The following is a 23,215-nucleotide window of genomic DNA, read 5'->3' as shown; positions in this document are numbered from 1 at the left end:
TTCGCTGTGGTGTAGATTTATTCTAAGAATTTGGAAATAAGAGAAAGTTTCCAGACGGCATTTCGGGGCTATTTTGATGCAAAGTGTAAAGTGAGTGAGGCAGTGGGGTTTTACGCGCTTTTTTATATATCAGGTAAGGGGGAAAAGAAATGGGCTTCGCACACTGTACCTATGTGAAGTACCGAATCCAGGTCTTCGGCGTGACGAGCGAACGCTTTAACCACCACCGCTTTTTCACGATAAATTATGTACGGTGCACAGAAGCATAAATAATACTGTAGATCATCCAAGTCATCCTAACGCCTATAAAGTTGCAGACGAAGTTTCAGTGCTTAATTCAAAGAAGGAACTTTACTGGGCATAAATATATCTGTAACTGATCTGATCTGAAATATGTTTTTCCCAAGACCAATGAAATCTGGTTTCTTATTCATCGGTGCTATTTTTCAACGAGGAAAGAAATTGTACGGATCTAACATGTTCAATCCGAACTAAAGACAAAGAAACAAGAACGATTCAATGTTAAAGTAGAAGCATTAAAGCGACTTTGCATATCGATAGCAAGAGAATAATTTGACATTCCAGTCGCTCACACTGTACAACTGTCATGACCTAGGAACAAATCTATAGGGGACCGAATCACAGTAATACCCGATGCAATTACTGATTTCCAGTTATGTATTTATACAGTTTGTATCTATGATTTGCCTTTTACGTCCGATACAATCTGTTTGGTCAGATATTCGAGGAAGAGTATTCTGTGATGTTGGCGTTTCGTATTATTAACTCACTGTAAAGCAATGTTTGAAATATGTCTTTAATATAGAAATATTTCTCCCATGTCTATTGACGGTCTTCATTTCGGATACATATATGATCATGCTCATTCCACAATATCTGTGTGTGAATCTGTAAAACTATAATAGTAATAATAACAAGACGTAACGTAACGTGAAAGCAGAGGTCATAAATGCAATACACCGAAATATAGTTTTTATGTTTTATATTAGAACATGCAATCTATGAGAACTAACGTGGTTTCTCAAAATAGAAACAACGTCATTACAGAAGAAACTAAAATAACACTAGGATAACACTTGATTAAGCTTTGTGAGTTGGATCAAATACGATTAGACGTTAGCTTGAATATATCTTCAGCCAAATTACCTTACGTTTCATATTACACAGACGATTAGTTTTACGACTTTTTAAGTTGTATTCCAGACATATGAAGGAGAACACCGGAATTTGAAACTCGAATCCCGCCTGGCTTTCGGTGTGTCGAGTGAGCGCTGTATCTACTTGGCTACCCTACCACCCCAGAAGCAAGATCGCAGCACAACATGTATTTCTTACACGTGTAAACTCGCTTAGTTGAATGAATGGATGGATTGATGGATGGATGGATGAAAGAAAGAATGACTGTATGAATGGATTTGTGACACGTATAAACTCGCTTAGCCGAATGAATGAATGAATGAATGAATGAATGGATGAATGAATGAATGGATGGATGGATGAGACAACACCTATTCCAAAGTCATAAGAAAACTGTTGATCGTAAACTGATCACGTGTGTATGAATCGCTATCAAATAGTGACGACACCGGGTGTTAGGGTAACGCGTAATAAATACGCACTATTATTTCATACTTATTGTAAGCATCACGAAACCTTCGAAACCAACACAGAATGCTGAAGAACGACTGAGAAAATAGAACTCCTATCTGTACCATTTTGGTCCGGGAAGGAAAGTCTGAGGTTTCTGGTGTGTTGTTGAAAAAGAATAATCGCTTAATCGCCGCAGTATCCATTATAAAATTAGTGGTCCTCAGATAGTACTCCTGAGTGACAGCAGCACCTTCTGGGAATATAATTGCTGACATACAATAACACGAAGTATGTCGACGCTAGATTAAGTTGCAATGGGAGCATGACTATTGGAGGAACACTCAGCACTTGTCAAGACGCGTGACAAGAGAAAGGTGACTTGACATTAATACAAATTTGATGTCGGACATAATTCCATGAACATAACCCGGGCAATGTCTAACTTTGTTGCAGCTGACAGTTGAATTCCAAATATTCGACCTTCATGAAGTCGGTTGAACTGTCAAATAGGGTAGCTTAATTGAAGCGTTACCGGCTTAAACCTGGCGTGGTTTGACACTGTTTTGTGTTGAAGGCGGCCAGATAGGTGTGAAGCTACTTGGAAGCATTGACATCCTGCAACTGTTGCTGTTCCTACTGCCCGTGTTGTGGTTCCGTCACAGCTACCATTTTTATAATGGTTCCTACCTTTCGGACTACTACTAATCGTACTACTACTACTACTACTACTCGTACTCGTACTACTACTACTACTACTACTACTACTACTACTACTACTACTACTACTACTACTACTACTACTACTATCACTAACACTACTACTACTACTGTCACTAACATTACTCCTCACTCTACCACTAACATTACTACTACCACTATCACTGACATTACTACTACCACTATCACTGACATTACTACGACCACTATCACTAACATTACTACTACCACTATCACTGACATTACTACTACCACTATCACTGACATTACTACGACCACTATCACTAACATTACTACTACCACTATCACTGACATTACTACTACCACTATCACTGACATTACTACTACCACTATCACTGACATTACTACGACCACTATCACTGACATTACTACTACCACTATCACTGACATCACTACTACAACTATCCCTGACATCACTACTACCACTATCACTGACATTACTACTACCACTATCACTAGCATCACTACTACCACTAGTACTAGTATTACTACTACCACTATCACTGAAATTACTACTACCACTATCACTGACATTGCTACTACCACTAGTACTGGTATTACTAGTACCACTATCACTGAAATTACTACTACCACTATCACTAACATTACTACTACCACTAGTACTAGTATTACTACTACCACTATCACTGACATTACTACTACCACTAGTACTAGTATTACTACTACCACTATCACTGACATTACTACTACCACTATCACTAACATTACTACTACCACTATCACTGACATCACTACTACCACTATCACTGACATTACTACTACCACTATCACTGACATTACTACTACCACTATCACTGACATCACTACTACCACTATCACTGACATTACTACTACCACTATCCCTGACATCACTACTACCATTATCACTGACATTACTACTACCACTAACATTACTACTACCACTATCCCTGACACCACTACTACCACTATCACTGACATCACTACTACCACTATCACTGTCATCACTACTACCGTTTCGATACTACAGCAACTACTACTGATACTATTACAATTGCCATTATTACCTTTGTCACAAATACTCAAGTTTCACTGGCATTCAGCACATTAATTTCACCTGTAGAATGTACAGAAGAATTGCGTTGTCTGATACTGACGTTGAAAATGCAAAGGTGCAGTAGTAACCCACTCAGTTCGAGTTCGCTTCCCCGCTTACATTTCATACATTTACCACCATCATCACGCTTACAGTATTCCACTTTGACTCTTTACTCATTTAAACGCCCGCTGAACCTTTACCGAACCTATTAACCTCAGAAAATATTGATTTTTACCAGGACTCTGTTCATGTACTGTACAAATATATGAAGTTTCCATTGTATATATGTTGGCGGCAAGGGGGATAGGCCCTACCGAAGGTGCTTAGCTGTATTAATTATCTTCAGAGTAGTACATTATTATGATAGCAATTTTCGGAAAACTTCGTGACTCACAAACCCCGGCCATCCCCAAAGGTAGATGAGCAGAGCGATTTCACATTGTGTGAAGGATTAAACACCAAGCCAGCATATGAATTCCGTTTCAAAATTCGAATACGACAGTCATGTAGTTTGCAAAACCAATTCAGAGATGCAGTGTTCATTAGGGTGATGAAAGAAATGTCAACGACTAATACGCATTTAAAAGTTTTTTGTTCAGAGCTCATATAATTTCATCCCAAATTAGTAATATTGGTGACAGCCTTTCCATTTTAGGCCTTCGAGTCATATTCATCGTGATATGTCGCATGTATATATCACGGCGAGTCCTCAGGTTTGAAATTATCACGGATCCATAAGTTAAAACAGCAAATCCCCAAAGGTTTCAAGTTGGCATACGCCACATTAGTCTTGTTGAATTGTCGATATCACTGCGATTGCAGCCAACACAAGCACATTGACCACGCCCCCTGCGTGTGTCCCAGCCTTGCGTGGGAAAACACCTCAATAGCGTGTGTGATCGATGCCTCTCTGAAAGCATTGTATAAAGACTGTCACTAGTACAGAATCACCGTCAGACTCGAAGGAACGTCTGTCCACTCACCAAGGGAAGCGAGGCAACTACCGGCTAATACTACACTACCCCTCAACGTTTAAAGGTAAGGTTTAGGTCTTACCATAGAAGGAGATTCAGAAGTCTAGCAAGCGTATGATGATCTCGATACAGCTGTTTGGATATTGTTATAAAGTGTCAAAGTTATTTAAAGTTAAATTTAAAATACATTTTCCTGGAAAATGAGTTTTCTTTCCCAGTTTCACATCTTTATGATTTAAATAATTCAGTTATGATTTCTTAAAGTTAGAAATCGGCTGATTAATGTTATCATCAATCTGTAGGGCGTTTTTACTGCGAAGGTTTGATATCTGCAAGTGTATAATTTTTTAGTTTATTAAAGTCGTGGATATCAGCTGCTAATGTATTGGCATGCATTAAATATCACGAGACATGAAATACTTCACTCCTAACATATAAAACAAGACAAATGTATTTTTAACTTCTTCTCGGAGTTATGTTATGACACAGAACTGTTGCAAAGAGAGAGCCATGAAAAGTCAGTTAAATGTCAATGTCGGGCTTGTCCATTCAACGAAACTGTCGCAGACATCGATTAAATATGAAATAGGGGATTGACTTTTATCTGAGCTGCTACATTATATAACAGGCTTTTCACTCACACATCCATTGTGGGGAGAAGGTTATAAGACGGGATGAAATAGGAGGAAACGCGACATAACAAACGTCTATAATATATTATAAAACAGTCTTCTGTACTGATAATGTCTGTCTCATTTGCCTGTTAAGGGTGCGCATGTAATCGATTGTCTTAAAATTCTTAAGGTACGGCAAAGGTAGTCTGATGGATATGGTGTTCGTTCGCAACACTGAATACTCGGTTCAACTCTAACTTTCTCGATGTGTTCTGTAATTTTGTAATGATCAATGATTCATTGATAAGTGTAAGGAAAAAGAAAAGAAAAAGGAAAAATTCAACCCCAAATAAATGTCGCTATTAAGTAAAAGTGCATGAAACGTGTTTTGAAATCCATAGCTTACTATAAAGATTTATAACCCACACTCTGTATGCTGAATCCGGGAATAATAGACCACATCGCTTCATGTCAATGATATGCCTACGACATAAGTTTACAGTGGATCAAGTTCATACCACAATGGCACTAACAGGAATCCAGGATGTACTTGTTCCCTGGGGAAGTGTCTGCACTTTTATTTCATTGCAGTCTATCAATAAATTTGCCAATCTGTTCCTTTGGGTGCCGACCTGTTCAATAATGGCACTAGACACATGGAAGATTGGTTAACCACTGACAAAAAAGCCGAAAGTCAAGGGCGATTAACTACTATCTATCTGCTGAATTATGCTAGAAATACACACGCTACTCTCGACTTTCAACACCGCGAACACTTCCCTCCGATCGCCATGACGTCTTCTTCAGTTCAGGTTACTGTTCGAAGGTTCCGAATTCTGAAAGGTCAGCTCTCACCATTAAACTGAGCTTCCTCAAGTTGACACGTTGCCCGACACCTCTGAAAACCAGAGGCGTGAATTAAACACGCCGAGGTACAATTATTCTCCTTTCTGCTTGAAAGACATCTTGTTTGTTTATGTAACAAGACAAATGCCACAAGAATATATTCTGATGACAATCGCAGGCCATATGTAAGGGTAAGATCCTGAAATCATAACGGAACGCCTGAGACGAGTGGATCCTGCCGCAACTGCGGAATCTAACTCTTCACAGGTAATGATTAGGCAAATGGGCCTACAGAGGTTCAGAGGCGTGATGGAACATTTCTCCTTTTCTCCTTGAAAGACATCTTGTTTGTTTATGTAACAAGACATATGCCATATGTATATATTGCGATGGCAATCGTAAGCCATGTGTAAGGCTATGAAAGGTATTTTGGCATGAATCCATCCAAATAATCATCATTAAATGTTGAAAGTAGCTTATGCGTGTACCTATACACATGGACAAAACCGGGTTTGATTCCTAACATAGTTTTACAGTAAATTACTGTTTAACCCAACTCAAAATGACCACTAATTTTAGTTCGTTATAACCTTTGTTCGTTATACGTATTTCGCCGGGACCCTAAGAATAGTTCGTTATATGTGTGAGTTCGTGATAAACGAAATTTACTGTACATTGAAATGTGTATTCGAGTGATGCCGCGCTTTGCTGAGAGTCGTTTATAATCAATCATAGCAAATAACATCACAAGATCATAAGTTGTAACATCTTAAGATCATAACGGCACGCCTGCGACGAGTGGATCCTGGCGCAAATGCGGGACATAACTCTACACATTAAGTATTTACTCTACACTTTAAGAGGCCTCTGTGCAAATGAATCTCTGATCAACTTGCGCCCTTACATTGCGCTGAATCCTTACTGATACTACAAAATGTTCCTACCTGTCTAGCTAGTCTGTTTATTCATTTCGATACAGTCAAAGAACGCTTTGAAAGCAACACAGACATCATTGTTTTCGATGATATTTCAATGATTTCTCTGTACCCAGATGACTCATCACTTCAACATTCAATATGCTTAAACACAATAATAGATACACATTTTGGCAAATTGCAAACAGACCCTTCCCTTTACCGCTTAAAACACAATCTAGTCCGCCAGTTTCAACGAAATTTGTAAATAATTCATAGAGAGTGTGCCGATTTCGAACCCATTTATTCGAAAACGTATCCTTTCCTCAAGCAATAGAGTTCCCCTCAAGATAACATTAAACAGCCAAAATGTCATTAATCACAGGGAAACCCATTAAGATGTTGCCAGAGAGTGAACACTTTCTCTTTTATCTTCATGTCCCCTCGTGTTCGCGTTCATTAATAACTAAAAAAGTTGGAGATGAAATATGTTTGTTTTGTTAGTCACAGACCCGCTTCTTGTCATCTTCTCTGTGATATCTAAATATTTTGATTTACATACTTTCTTTTTTCATACATGCTTTATTGCAACTGGTTTGATCTTTGTTTCTTGGTAAAACAAGTCAGTTGTCACGGATTTCTACTTCAATCAAAACCTAGTCAGGCAGTTCCCCCTTGTCTTGTATCTCCTTACCGGGTTATCAACTTCTAGTAGATGGAGCTACTTTCTGCTAGGTAATGCACAACATAGATCATCTCCTCCGCCGGCTCATGTGTTGAGAATGACTAGTTTATGAGGAGAACCAGCCCATTCGCTCTATCAGAGGATCACTCACCAGACTGTGGTGTACAGCAGCTCAGCTACAGGGAAGTGATCACAGATTATAACATTACCACTGTCTAAGGATTCCCTTGTTGGGATAAATCCCTATGATGCCCCAGAGATTCGGACAATTTTGTTGCCAGGATCGCTGTTTCAGTTCATGTTCATTTGACTTTGTTTACGAGGCCGTGAGTTAGTACCTTCAAGCTGAGATAACCGCCACTTGATTCCGGGTTCCATTTTATAGGTAAAATGAGTAGGTGATTTAGGTTTAACGCCATTTTGAGTAGAACTGCTGTTCTATCAGCCCTTGTGATCCTAATGGACATCTAGGAGGGTGCAGGTCTGGGATAGTTACAATTTTTGTAACAAGGTAATGCTGCTTATAATCATTTGTATGTAAGGGCCATAAATTGGATTCGACCCTACGATCATCGGATCCTGGTGCACGTTAAGGGCACCATTTCACCCTGCCAATATCGGAGCCTTAGACGCTTAAGTTATCCGTGCCCACAAAGTATACACAAAAGCATCAAACGCTACCGTGAATGAATTTGGTCCTTTCACACAGTCTTCGTTTGACTGAACTTGAGATGCAGGCTTCAGAATTATTGACATTGCAATTGTCTTAATTGAAAATGTGCTCAGCCATTTTCCTCATTTTTTACGAGGAAGTAATTCATCTTCAAGTACATCAATTCTAAAAGAAACAAGAAGGTCAGATCATTTTGAAATGAAAAATCCTCTTGGCCTAAAGGGGAGTGATGTCTTTTTCTAATTCATTCACGTGATTGACATCCAGGAATCTATGGCAAGAGACAAAACATTCGATACTCCAAACATAAGATTTGGCGAAAAACGAATAGCTACAGGTAAATCAGTACTGCCTGGACTATCCAACTGTTTTGTTGACGAGATGGGAAATTGAGAAGCACCCACTCAGTATTCTATAGTTAAAACTGGCATGCAATCATTGTGTAATCTCTCAGAAATCTCCCAAGGATGAAAAGATCCAGGTGAGTTAATCTCAAGCTGCCCTCTGCGTTCTAGAAATCTCTTAGTCATAAAATAATGCATTCCGGCAGCCCACTTAAACATAAAATAATATTATGAAGGTCTTCATTAATGACAGAATTAGCCCAAACGGACATGTTTACCATTCTACAGCAGACCTATTTCATTTTCACCCTTAAGAAAGTCATCCCTTTGATATATTCTTAGTGATCTTCAAAACAGAGTTCTCGAAAACATCCCTACGAATGTGTGTGGGTGCTTCTTGTTACCCACGCAGCTAAGAGAATGGCAAGCATCTAAGCCCAACGCTTACTAGTTAAGCGGTATATTGAGATGGCTGAGCGTGCCTGGTCCTCCTGTCCCGTGTCATCGGGCGCCAGCTTAACTCCACCAGACGTTACAATCCTGTCAAAGAAGGTGTTGGGGCCGTGACATATCCAGGCGCCAAATCTATTGTTGAGACAATGCTTCACAAGAGATACTGCGTCTAAATTACATGCTGTATTGCCGATTTCCGAGACTAGATTCCGCAGCGTTCCTACGGGAAGCTGTCAGGATGAAAGTGAAAAAACCATTCAATGTCCGTAACTTCAAACCCCAGAGCTTACAGTATTTGGAAAGGTTCTCGCGTTCTTCCTTCTCTTGAAACGACTAGCCCCTTTAGCTATGTAATAGGGTATTTGAGAGGTATTGAGAATTATCACCTTTAACACCCATCTCTTCATTGCAACTTAAAGTAGAAGGGGTTTGTCACAGTTTCAGGATTTTGTAAGTCCCAAATGAATTTCAATTCCAATGGGCATTTTAAGAGAGTCCTTGAATGAAACCTTAGCATGTCACAACCACGCGAAACAATGAAAGAATGTGGATGATATGATCATAAATTGTCAATACAAGGCAAAATGAACAACACAAAATACGATACTACCTTATCTGTTTCAATAATTAATGACAAGAATGAAACATTGTCCAGTAAAGGATTGTTTTCCGTTTTCACAAGAATTCAGACACTCTCGTTTTCATTCAGATTCCTTGAAAGGTCATGGGAATGCCAAAGGGAAACTGTTACTGGTCTTTTCAAGTTAGCGATGATATTATCGCTGATTTGTTTTTCGCCGATGAGATTCTTCACTTGTTTTTCTTCCGGCTAAATGTGTCTTCTCACGGCAAAGTCACAGCGTTTAATTCAATTGATTGAGTAGTTTAAGGATAATAGAGTCGTGTAATGACATTTAAGTGTTACATAACACACATGTGGCTTCCTCTGGCATATGGAAAAGTCGAAAATGCTATTACTATTAGATTTAATGTGACAACGTAGAAAATGAGGGATCATTTATGGATTTCAGAACTGGTGATTAATATGTTCAAATTTAGTTACAGAACGCTTTTCAATCTTTCACTTAAATTATTCAATAATTCATATGAAATGAGTTGGAAATTTTTAGTAGCTCATTTCAGCAGAAAATATTATCGGACTTCTACGGTAATACGTGCTCGTGGCACTGGTTCCTTTTGATACTATGTAAGGCTACAGTATGCTGAATAGATAACATACTCTCATTCAGCCTTGGAATGAGTTGGACCTTGGTGGACCCAAAATATTTACTTTTGAAATAATAACAGTGCGCCGTGAGCTTAGCGCACATGCTGTCTCACAACCGAATCAATAGGGGCATAAACAGATAAGTGATGGGCTTTTAACACATCAGTCCTTGTCCGTCTCCGATTTGATTTGACTTTCCCTTGCGCACAGCAATCCGTTGGATCTGGTGCCTAAGCCTCGAGTGTCTGGGTCTACATTAATAAATGGACACTTGCTCCAAGGTATGCCTTGTGCTTCCCTTTGAAATATGTTCCTTATATAACTTCGTCTTCCCTTTCATCTGGACCTCAATAAGATTGTTGGGTGAGAGAATGTTAGAGGAAACAGGTCTATAATTTTACAAAGAAAGGAATTTGAAAAATATACGTTCTTCCAGCATGTTTTGACATAATCTACGGATACGGACGTTTCTGTAAAGTAAATTATGTCTTTTGCCGATTCCTACGTCAACAGATTGCTGCTGTGGTAACGCTGTTGAAAACCCAAACCTACTAACGTATGGACGCCGAATAGATCGATCGTTTCGATAAAACTACCAACATTTCAAAGGTTTGCGAAGCCTCACACGTGGAGCTTAACACCAACCAGCCAGTTATCCGATTTTACCTTCTTATTAGCACCTATTCGTGGCTGCAATTTGAAGACATTTGGTCACAGCGTCCAAATAATGGTCGTGATTTCTATTTTAAGTGAAATTCCACAGGACGTGATAATTCAACATGCTTTATAACTTACCCAATATATTTTTATACTCACCAAAGAAATCACGGTGAAGAGGCAAAATCTGTGGTCATTCATGCTTAATAGTGCAGGGTAAGGAAATAGTTATCAAGATAGTAAATACATTCCATAATGCCATAATGCTCAACACATATAGCACTTTATGAAAGCAGTGCATTTATAATATCCAAAAAGCTTGTTACCTGTTTAAGATAGGTGTATATTTTTGTTACATTCGAAATTCATTATTACCAAAAAATGGTATTCACTGCTTTTGTATTAGATTTGTCTTCGTTTTAGCAGTGTGCTATGTGCTGTATGTTGAAAGCAGATACACGTTACTAAATCAATATACCAGGTGCACAAACTGCTCTAAAGACAAAATGTGTTCGTATTTACATTGTCCTTCGATATACGCATTAAGCAGTGAATTCAGTTGACAGCACTAATGCACTAGATATGGACAACTATATATAAGCTGGACTGACGTTAAGTGAAACTCGGGATTATCGAAGACCGATTACACACTTATCGTAAATCCTTTCAAGCTGTATTATAGGGGTAGAAATAGTACAAAACCTGAAGTTTTGAAACTAATGTTGTTTAAACAGATACATGTATGCATTAGGCTTAGACAATATCCCAGACGCTCTACCAGAGAACATTATACCGTATGTTTGTCAATTAAGCATGCTATTGTATGCAGGTATGCTCAGCCATTGGAGACTATTAATCAGCGCTAGCTAATATTCTCAAATGCCGTTCAATTAACATAGTGTACTGTATGGATTTTCAGAAAGAACGTTTCATTGACCGGCTCTGAGTTGGATGTTATTTATGTACCTTGGTTGAAAATAAGCATTTGCACAAGACTGCTGGCGAAGTTCAGTATCAAAATGTTCAATAACATAGGATTTATTGCGTTGTTGGTAGCAGTAGAAGTAGTAGTATTAGTAGAATTAATTTTGGCATCAGTAGTTGCAGTAGTCATAGAAGCAGTTATAGTATCTATGTTATGGTTCTGCGCCAGAAAAAGATCTTGTGGTTGTTACAGAATATACGAGAGTACATACGTTACAAAGTCGTTCATAATTTGTTTATGTGAAGTATAAGGTGAAATCGAAGTAGTAGCAATGATAGTTCCGTGAAGTAATCAGTAGAGGAGGATATATATTTTTGGACGACGTAAGCAATCGATAAGGAAAACCATTTAATGTAGATGTCTTTACTCGGGGATTTAGTTATATTTAAACTTGACATTTATGTTAACACATCTTAATGTTGAAGGATGCCTTACACGTTCTGGGTCCCCGGTGAGCTTAACATATATTACGGAGCTCATTTTAACTATTTTACATAAAGTTATTAATGTCCGATGGGCTTAACATATATTACGTAGCTCATTTTAACTGTTTGACATAAGGTAATCTCCTTAATGTCCTTTACATCCAGGTAAAAGATGTATATCTGCAAGAGAATGGTCTTATGTGATTTTGAAAAAGTATCCAAACACTTTCTATTTTCATTGGAAACATCTGCTAAAAGTCAGTTTTACGATTCCGACCTCTTGGATAACACAAGTATTTTTAGGAACACTATGAAATATTTATTGTACCGTTTGCAAAACGGTATGTCTCTCTTCCAGAAAAGTGGCACTGTATCAAACACATGCAAAGCCAAGTAAAGTGTTTACATGAACAAACACGGGAACATACGATACGAAAATAGTCGTTTAAAGTATTCCAATTTCTACATTTCAAACGTCTCCCTGTTCAACAAATTGTATGCCTGGTGTGACCCTGGGGGCGGTGGGGTGGCCTAGTGGTTAAAGCGTTGGCTCGTCACGCCGAAGGCCCGGGTTCGATTCCCCACATGGGCACAATGTGTGAAGCCCATTTCTGGTGTCCCCCGCCGTGATATTGCTGGAATATTGCTAAAAGCGGCGTAAAACTCAACTCAGTCAGTCAGTCAGTCAGGTGTGACCCTGATCAACAACTTTAAAGAAAGAATCACACGACGCTCTTTCCGACATCTTCCTACAAAAGAGTACGCTGTACCTCACATGATGGGAAATGTGGAACTGAAGCTTTATACTCGTAAAAGGAAAAGGTGGCTACTGGATACTTAATGCCATCCCTCTTGTCTCACAGTCTTGGGATAAATTGTTCTCACGCTGATCCTTCAAGCATACAAGTACGTCTAAATGAGAAATAGATGAGAGATTTCAGCGGTTTCTTCTATTTCTATTTCAGGTAAATGTACTTAGCAGTATGAAAGAAATTGAAACCTTCATTCTTTTTAAAATATTGCTGTAAATTATTTATTCTTGAGCATCAAGGTGTAGACGGCTTAGGAATGCGTAGGAACTAAGTAGGTTAACGTGAAAAGAACTTCTCTCTTGGTAGCATTGCTATCCTGACGTTGTATACGTGATATCACCTTAGTATACAAATCAATTTCACATATATCATTAGTTTACGTTGTGAAACATAATTCATCAAGATCGAGTTTCGGGTAAAAGAACAGAACCAACATCTGCATTTGTGATTGGTTCAAGCATGCATATGTATTGGTTATGAATAATAGAAGCGTCAAGAACCTTTTCATATGCGTACATGTCATTTTAAGTCGATTTACCATTACCGCTCTATCATGAGCATGTGTTTAGGAATCCCTAACTAATGCCAGGTTTTCGCAAAAAGGTGAACAATTCACCATGGCTCAGACAAGGACTTGTGACGGAATGTGTCGCAAGATGCGTCTTATTATTCTCGGAGACTGACGTGATCGACCACCAGTAAGCGTCTTGTTGATTCCAAATCATGACAAATCATTATGACTATTTAAGTCTTGGCGTTGACGGCAGCACGTTACCAGGTAATTGGCGTGTTGACGTGTCCTCTGGTGCTGGCAAGGCGAGAAAGACAGGACAGAGCAACACAAGAAGAAACAGATAGTGAATGAAAGTATGCAGACTCAAACCGGAAGTGTGAAAGAAAAGAGAACCTTTTATACAAAAGGATGAGAGTTCACAGCAAGAGAAACAGTATCAGCAAATGTTGAGACAACGATAGGCAAAGTAGAAATTAAACAACTCTTTGTATGCAATTAAGATCGCAAGGATTGAAAGAAAGAGCCAATACAGATTAAACTGAATGATATATGAAGACAGAGAAAATGATATTAATAAATACCAATACCGATTGTGTAAGATAAATAAGGGATGTACATATTTAGAGTATTTCTCTCAACTGTGATGAAATGAAAGGAAGGGCTTTGGGTTATTTCTTAACTATTAGACCATATATGGACCAAAGTAGTGTAACAATGAAACTTGCCGTCTTCCTGTCGTGCATTATCGCTTGGTCTATTGAATAGCAGAGACGATTATGTGATTGTATATGCCGCCATTGTCCGTTGCTTTTAGTAACCTTGATTTCTACATAGAAATTCCATTTGCGCTAAATAATGGAGTTAAGCAGGAGAATCAGGATATATTGCTGTGTGATTATTTGAACTAAATATATGACACTAAAGTCACTGGTCGGAACATTGGAAGAGTCAAACAAAAATTCACCACAGTTTCAAAACATGTCAGAATAGCGCATTATGAGCGACCATTAACGGCCGTGTTTTCATTCGTTCCCCATACCTTTTACGTCAAAGGAGGACCGGAGTATTTAAGTCTTAAAAGGTTTTATAAAAACAAATAAAATTACCAAATGGAACAGAATGAATTACGTTCACGGTGATTGAGGTGAGTTTGAGCGCGAGGCTTGCTCAAACATTTACCAAATCAACAAGGTCTGTTTGCCAACACGTTAGAAGGTCTTCTAATCCAGTAGGGCTTCACTTTGGCCATAAGTTCCAAATAGCAAGTAAACTATTGTCTGACCTTGTGAAACATGTCAAAGAATTGAGTCAATGGTTCTCGTCTCTAAGATGCAGTTACCACACGCTATCCGGATTCCGTTGTAGATGAAAATCAAATCAGTAACAAATTGTGATTTTATATGATTATAATTTACACCTAGAGAGTTTAAAGTTAAGATAACAGGACATTGTTGTATACGTCTTTATCCAAAGCAATTTTATGAAATACCTTGTCCTCATAGCTTGCACGAAACCTTATTCTTCCAGTACATTCTTTGCATATTAAGTCACATGCAGACGGACTATCATCTGTCGTTGTGCAAATATTGGCCAGAACAGGCCTTAAGAACGGCGATCTATCCCTCGCGGTGGTTTCCGCAGGAAAGGGGGTCCTTTGTCGACTTGCGCAACTATGCGTTCGATTAATTAGCTTCTTACTTCACTTTTCCCCAGAAGGATATATAAAAATTGACGATGGCTGGCAATCTATTGTCCCATAATCCGCCTCTTTGAGCCGCTGGGTATTTTTGATTCAACCTAGATGCCCGGATGAACTTCTTGGAGACTTGAGTTGTTAACGCTAGATGGCGCCAGCTTAAATCGGTGAAGATGTGTAGAAGTGTTTTGCCGCGCAGTCAGCCGAGTAATCACTATATACAGAGTGCGCTGCTGCTTTGTAACCGTTGCAAAGCGACCTCAGTATACGTCTGTGTGTGGTGTATGTTCCGCACTCAGTGTTAATAGTTTGGAATGTACGTCTTAAGCGTATTGTGTCTTTGTGAGCCATATTCATCACCTAATGATTAGCTATATGTGTATGCACCTTGAAATCCTTCTCAGCAACAGTGACGCCAGGAAGACCATTGGACCATTTCGAATCGTCCGTAGTTCGCGACAAACGGAGTGGTGGCATTGTATTTGGAGGTCTCAATCCTGCTGGACTCTCTGAATCCGAGTATGAGCATATATACTGTAACGTTCAATCGATTAAATCTTCTGGGAAAGCTATATCATTTCCTCAACAACAAAAAACAAAGCAAAAAAAAACATATTAAGGTGTTTTTTTACGTTAATACGATCAAGTTTAGACTTGTGTTTTTTACAGAGCCTCATCATATAGGTTGATTAAACTTAAAGCGACATTCAACGACAAAAGAATTTGAATATATGGATTGAATGTAATGAAATTCCCAACCTTGCTTATCTCTGTGGTTCCGAGTGTGATCATTCACATTGTGAAGTGCATTCAGTCGTTTATTGTTATGGGATTGTTATATCATTTTACGATCTAACGACAAACAAAAGTTGTTTTTTCAGTAACGCTAATGCGATGTAATCCTGTAGATGAAAAATGACGAAGATAAAGATAACTAAAACCGCAAATAAATAGCAGAGGCCGTGTTGATTAGGTTTCTCTCATGACGGAACAGAATTTACTTTTATAGCCGTGTGACGCTTCCTTTACTGCTACTTTTACACAACAATAAAACCATGTTAATTACTGCATCATCTCACATGAATAGAAATTACTTTTATGCCAGACTAATATGTAATAAAATAACAATCCCGCGTTTTTGGATCGATTATTCGTCCACATGACTCTAATTGAATTTCTTTGTTCACGAATTAGATGAGAAATCAGATTATAAGAAAAACATTGCAGCAGACCTTCTACAAGTTTTGAATACAAAGAAGGTGATCACAACGACAGCGGTGCAAGCTCATCAGTATAATAGAGTATTATTAAAAAATGTTTTACACGTGATTGATGTCCTATGGAAAGCACTGGGGGAACGCAAGAAAACAAGTTAATGTAGTACACAGGTGAATGTATTTTATGTATGTCTACAGCGGTGGGCGTTGTTATTGCTCCTTTGTTGTAGACGTTTAACAACATTTTGCACAATGGTATAAACAACATAGAGACAAATACCACAGACCAAGGTGTGTTCTGTTAACATTGTACACACATTTTCAGTTTGCAGGTCGATGATACATTCATCATTCTGTGCTTAGTCGTCCGTGTTAATTCCAACATGCACTCAAATGAGACTCAAGGTACCTGACACACTGATGAAGTCATATGTACATACACTTGTGCATTTAAGCGTGAGTGTCCTCTTCATTCAGAATGGGATGCGATCGACTGAGCGCATTTAGAAGTAGAAGTCAGCAAATACGGTGCTGTGTTATTAGCGATGAGCACATCAGTTCATTGTAAAATTAATTATTTTGATGTGTGTGTCAACTAGTTCCGTACAAAACCATTTACACATGTTGTAAAGTTACAAAGCTTTTCATAGACACTTATATTGGTTGTATACGGGTTCATTATACTAGTGTTGCTGTCATTAACTATTAACAGTATGGGTTGCTTGGAAACACACCCCACATGAATGAAAATGCTAAATCCTTCTATTTTTTGTTGTCTTTTTAACAGCGTATTAAAATTGTTGCATGTTCTACTCCTCAAGAGTGTTGTAACTATTTTTTGTAGCAACTTTTTTGCAAGACTATCTTAGATCCATATGTTGTATTATATAGTAAACGTTTACTACTACTACTACTACTACTGCTGCTGCTGCTTCTGCTACTACTACCGAACAATCCAGTGATCAACAGCATGAGCATCGATCTACGCCCAATCCAGTGATCAACAACATGAGCGTAAATCAATGCACATGCTGTTGACCACTGGATTGTCTGGTCGAGATTCGATTATAGCTGGAATATTGCTGAGTGCAGCGTAACAGTAACTTCAAAAACTACTTTTACTACTCAATTACTTTTACTACTACTACTACTACTACTACTACTACTACTACTACTACTACTACCACTACCACTACCACTACCACTACCACTACTACTACTACTACTACTACTGCTGCTGCTGCTGCTACTACTAGTACTACCGGTACCTCCTGATTATGCAGCCCAAACTGCCAGTGAGTCGCTGGAAAGTTCACAGTCCCGCCTATTTCATACTACCGGGTACCCATTCACAATCCTTGTGCAATCGCCATTGTTTTATTTCCGTATTATTGCTTAAGTTTGTATTTACAACTGATGTACTATAAAAACTTTAAAGAATCAATGAACTCAAGACTAGACGTTGATATCATGGTGTTTACATCAGGTGCTGTTGGTGAATGAGCAGCCCATGTCTGGCAAAACATTTGTTTGGGTTTTTTTTACTTTTTTCAGTAGCGTCCGTCCTACCATTTTTATTGAATGCATTTTCTTCCTATTCCAGCAACCTTCAACAAACATGTCCTCAAGCCAAGGTGTGATATTTGTTCTGGCTGGATTTGCTCTTCTCGCATTGGTCAACGCAGAGGCTTTGGACGATAACACAGCAGCAAGTCTATACAAGGTTAGTAAAAGGCTCATTGTTGGGAAATGGAAACGGTGTGTGAGTGAGTGGGTGCTTTTGCTATTCGGGTGGATCAGAAGTTCAGTTATATTACGGCATGTCAGCTGGAAAACTAGAATCATGTCAAATCCGAGATTTCAGCCCACGGTCATGGACTTCTGTCACCTTTGTAACGACGCAACTGGGCAATTAGGCCAGTCCTACCATGACGTTGATAAATTGCGTGCGTGCGTGAGTGCATGCGTGTGTGTGCGTGTGCGTGCGTGTGTGCATGCGTGCGTGTGTTGAGGTGTTGACAGAGAGAGTAGGTAGAGATTTCATGCAGAGAAAAAAGATACGAGGACAGGACAGTTAATAGTTTGTGGGTTAATGCCACACTAGGTAAGTATGTGAGTGTGTGAGTTTAGTTTAACGCCGCTTTTAGCAATATTCCAGCAATATCACGGCGGGGGACACCAGACATGGGCTTCACATATTGTACCCATGTGGGGATTCGAACCCGGCTCTTCGGCGTGACGATCGAACGCTTTAACCACTAGGCTACCCCGTGCCCCCGTCAATATGTGAAATAATTAGCCTACCTCAAAGACATATGATAATATGACTTCACATTTCAGCTACTACAACCAGCCTATGAATCCTCGGCTCCAGAGAAGCGGGAGAGTGACCTGAACATTGCTTTCGATGCCCCACCCGATCCAAACTGGACCGCAGGCCCATCAACCTACGGCTTCGGGTCCCTACTGAGAAGGGCACCCGCAGGCTACAGGAGGAACCTGATCGAAGACAAGCGTTTTGGATACGTTGGCAGCAGGGGCAAGAGGACGCAACTGGGATTCGGATACGTTGGAAGCAGAGGAAAACGCACTAATCACGCCGCCGCCTTTGTTACGTTAAGAGATCTTTTGGATATGTACGAAGACCGAGCTAGAGCATTACCCTTCCGATCAGCTGATCTCAACAGCCTCAGCCAAGGTGAGTCGTGTTCTCATTCCTTTCGCGAGGCAGGAAACACAGCAGTATAGCCCCTATGTGTTATGTGGTCTCACCTTAGGCAAGTGAGTTTGTTCATGAATCACCTCTGTGAATGGGTACCCGGTGGATAAATCAGATTACTGTTAACCATCTAGCGCCTCACAGGTTATCCGGGGTAACAATATGTTAGCGCTTAAGCAAGCACAAGTGCGTGTGAACAGACGCTTTATAGATAGCCATTGTATTATTATGTTATATTTGTTTCTTAAACATATCTATGTGTGTATTTATTATAAATTGATGTATACAATTTGTACAATTTATTACACGATTCAGGAATTAAACCTCTTTAACTCGAATTCATGGGACTCTCGAAAATGCATACTATCCGCAGACCAGGACAGTAACCCAAGGCCCACTGACTACCAAAGCTTTATTTCGTCCGGTTCGGATGGCACGATGTTAGCAATAGCCGTCCTTTAAATCACACTTACAGGTGCAGCACTTGCTGAATAGAGAGATAGACGAGATACGCCCCATCCTAAACGAAGTTTTGATTGCAAATTAATCCTGGGTAGTAATCGCAATATTATTGATGCATAATTTACTGGATCATCGAGCATGAGATAAGGGACGATATTTCACAATGTTAAAGAACAAGAATGCTACTGCCATAAAGGCATCCATGAAACAGATATAGTTTCAGTTCACGAGACTAAAGAATTTCCAGTTGAAAAATGTGTAACAGGAGTGAGTGAGTTGGGGTTTAGGAATATTCCAGCAGGGGACGTCACAAATGTACTTTTAGCGATTTGGGGAAACGATCTCAGTCCTACGGCGTGACTAGCGGACTCTTAACCAATCGGCTACCCCATCCCAGGTTAAGGGACTTCGAGTTGACGTTGTTAATGCACAATTTGAGTTGACAAGGATAAAACAGTTTGAGTTGACGAGGTCAAAGGACTTCGAGTTTACGAGGTTAAGTGAGTTTGAGTTGACAAGGGTAAAACAGTTTGAGTTGACGAGGTCAAACGACTTCGAGTTGACGAGGTTAAGTGAGTTTGAGTTCACAAGGGTAAAACAGTTTGAGTTGACGAGGTCAAAGGACTTCGAGTTGACGAGGTCAAAGGACTTCGAATTGACGAGGACTTCGAGTTGACGAGGTCAAAGGACTTCGAGTTGACGAGGTCAAAGGACTTCGAGTTGACGAGGTGAAGTGAGTTTGAGTTGACAAGGGTAAAACAGTTTGAGTTGACGAGGTCAAAGGACTTCGAGTTGACGAGGTCAAAGGACTTCGAAAAGGTTAAGGTTAAAGGATTATGAGCGACATTTCACGACAAAGAACTACATACTGGCTATCGCGGTTCTATATTAGAGATTAGTTTGCATCGTGTTCCGTTATGACATTAAGCTTCAAAAGATGTACCCATGCAGATTACTATGTGGCCTTATTGTAGCAATTCTCGTGAAGAGAGCAACCCTCTAAAGTGAATGCTTCTTTTTCAGATTCCACTTTGCTCAACAGTAAACGACAGCCACACTTCGGATTCCACGGTGTAAGAGGTTGAACGTAAGTATATCATTCGTAACATTACGTCATTCACGAGTCGCCGAGATATAGCTGGGGTTTTCCTGATTGAGGCGTTAAACAACGTACCAAACATTGTGCGTCTGACCTCCAGTCTGGCAGTTGTAGATAATAGCCGCAAACAATTCAGACACTTACACAAGAAAACAATAAAGAGGGGGAAAAAACAACTTATGAATCAGACATCACTAAAAAAACCAAACTATTAATAACCCCGAATATATTTTGTTCATGGAACCGAAATCTTTGGAGATTTTGGAGTGAGAGTATTTGAAACAAATTTTATATGTTTAGCAATAATTCTATTTGTGGGGAGGAACATTGCAGCCGGGTAGTCAATGATATACATGTTTAATTCTTTCTTTTCTTAATTAGTGTTTAGTCATGATTCTTTAACACATGCTCCGTCACACCTGATCTTGTCAATCCTTGGATGGTCTGGTCCAGACTCGAGTATTTACATACCGCGTCGTACAGCTGTAATACTGCTGAAAGGGGAATCAAACAAACATATACTCATGATATAGTCGGAATTGTACAATAGACTCTGCTTTTAGCAGATAGTTCTTACGGATGTGGAAAGGGTTGTGTCGTTTCTATTCAACCACATGTTCTGACACCCCGTTTCTTTTTCAGATACCCACGCCTAGTGTGAGTGGAACTTTGATGCTGAAACTGACAACATACCTGTAAATGGAATGCAGTGTTTTGACTGAACGCGGAATTACAAGTGGAACTGCTTTACCACACACGGGATATTACCATACAACAGAGGACACGTGACAAAAAAATGAACAATTTTTTCAGGATTCGTCACAAGATAAACAGTCTCTTGAGTGACATTCATTACAATACGAAACATAGGACCGTCAACCGTACACACCTTCTAAGGTTACTCTCATTTACTGTAAATAAACATCCGTGAAAGAAATGTTTTGTTGGTGCATCACGTGAAATGAGGCATATGGCACGTGGCAAACAAGCACTTCCGTCCGGGGATACCGACAAATTCCTTCAGCTAACTGATAAGAAAGAACTATCTCGCTCTGCGTGTGTCCACCTGGGAGAGAGAGCCACTTTACCAAGGAACTCAACTTTATGAAGTGTGATATTTGAGAATAGACATTGTACAGAGATTATAATGTTCATTTCCTTTTGCATTCCTCGTTTGTATCACAATGTAGGTTGTCTGATAGAGATTGTCCATTATATCAATCCAGAGTTATACGTTTCCCTATTTTCATAATGATTTGTTTGTTATTTCGTTTGCTTGTTAGAATTCTTTTTGTATGAAAATATCAGAAGCATTGGAAATGTTGTTTTTTTGTTTATTTATTTAATGCCAGATTCATGAATACACACCGTCAGATCCTGCCTTGAAACGTAACGCATGAATAGTTCATATGACACATAAAAGATTTGAAATTGCGAATCATATTTCGATTCCTACTTGTTTCTCAGATACCCCTTAAACAACGTTTCTGGCGGTGTGCATTCTGTTGAGAGCTACGGATGATTCTATGCTTGTACATTTCACTACATATCTCGTGATATATCCGTTTTCTCCTATTTTTGTCTCTGCAAATAGAAAATATTTTAAAATAAATTTGTCTTCAAAACTAATCGTCCGTGCTCCTCTGTGGTAAATAAAAATCTAAGAGTTGCACACAGAAACCCTGTTCTATATTCTATGGGCGAAACACGAAGAATGTAGACGACACACTGGTATATGGAAACCTGCTCTATATTGCAGGAAGTGTGTTGTTAATTGCACCATACCGCCACACTGGTGTATGGAAACCTGCTCTATATTGCAGGAAGTGTGTTGACAATTGCACCATACCGCCACACTGGTGTATGAAAACCTGCTCTATATTGCAGGAAATGTGTTGATAATTGCACCATACAGCCACACTGGTGTATGGAAACCTGCTCTATATTGCAGGAAGTGTGTTGATAATTGCACCATACAGCCACACTGGTGTATGAAAACCTGCTCTATATTGCAGGAAGTGTGTTGATAATTGCACCATACAGCCACACTGGTGTATGAAAACCTGCTCTATATTGCAGGAAGTGTGTTGATAATTGCACCATACAGCCACACTGGTGTATGGAAACCTGTTCTATTGTTCTATTCTGCGTTGTAAACAGGGATGTTAGTTGATGGCTGCACCATACAGCCACTCTTGAGTACGGAAACCTGTTTTGCTCTACGTTGTGGACGGGACATTAGTTGATGGTTGTTCGAGACAGACACATTGCTGCACATAAACTTGTCTTTGAATGGCATTGAGAAGTGATATACCAAATTGAGGACATGTATTGATATAAAACTTCTTTCTTATGATGACCGCAGTTCGGAGTATATGCTTCCTCTTTGTCACTTGATAAATGTTAAGTATATATTCCAAAAGGCGTCGTTCCTAACAAGAAAGCAGATGAGATCCAGTGGATGGTAACAC

General features: G+C 39.3%; 1 protein-coding gene across 1 annotated transcript; it reads left to right on the top strand.

Annotated features, from left to right (window-relative positions):
• Positions 1–4,336: 4,336 nt before the first annotated feature.
• LOC124272473 lies at positions 4,337–22,416 on the top strand. Its single transcript, XM_046707652.1, has 5 exons — positions 4,337–4,465; positions 18,068–18,187; positions 18,805–19,162; positions 20,669–20,732; positions 21,387–22,416. The coding sequence occupies exons 2-4, from the start codon at positions 18,083–18,085 to the stop codon at positions 20,728–20,730; spliced, it is 525 nt and encodes a 174-aa protein (XP_046563608.1). The 5' UTR covers positions 4,337–4,465; positions 18,068–18,082; the 3' UTR covers positions 20,731–20,732; positions 21,387–22,416.
• Positions 22,417–23,215: the final 799 nt, after the last annotated feature.

Source organism: Haliotis rubra, unplaced genomic scaffold (assembly GCF_003918875.1).
Source record: "Haliotis rubra isolate DU_JTF1 unplaced genomic scaffold, ASM391887v1 Scf17, whole genome shotgun sequence".
NCBI lineage: Eukaryota > Metazoa > Mollusca > Gastropoda > Lepetellida > Haliotidae > Haliotis > Haliotis rubra.
The sequence above is the reverse complement of the archived record's forward strand: the minus strand, read 5'-3'. Positions and strand labels throughout refer to the sequence as shown.

Bases quoted from the DNA above. Each gene is read 5' to 3' on its own strand.
- LOC124272473 (XM_046707652.1), top strand. From the start codon at position 18,083: ATGTCCTCAAGCCAAGGTGTGATATTTGTTCTGGCTGGATTTGCTCTT. The intron at 18,188-18,804 runs GTTAGTAAAAGG...TTCACATTTCAG, and splicing joins CAGCAGCAAGTCTATACAAG to CTACTACAACCAGCCTATGA. The intron at 19,163-20,668 runs GTGAGTCGTGTT...CTTCTTTTTCAG, and splicing joins TCTCAACAGCCTCAGCCAAG to ATTCCACTTTGCTCAACAGT.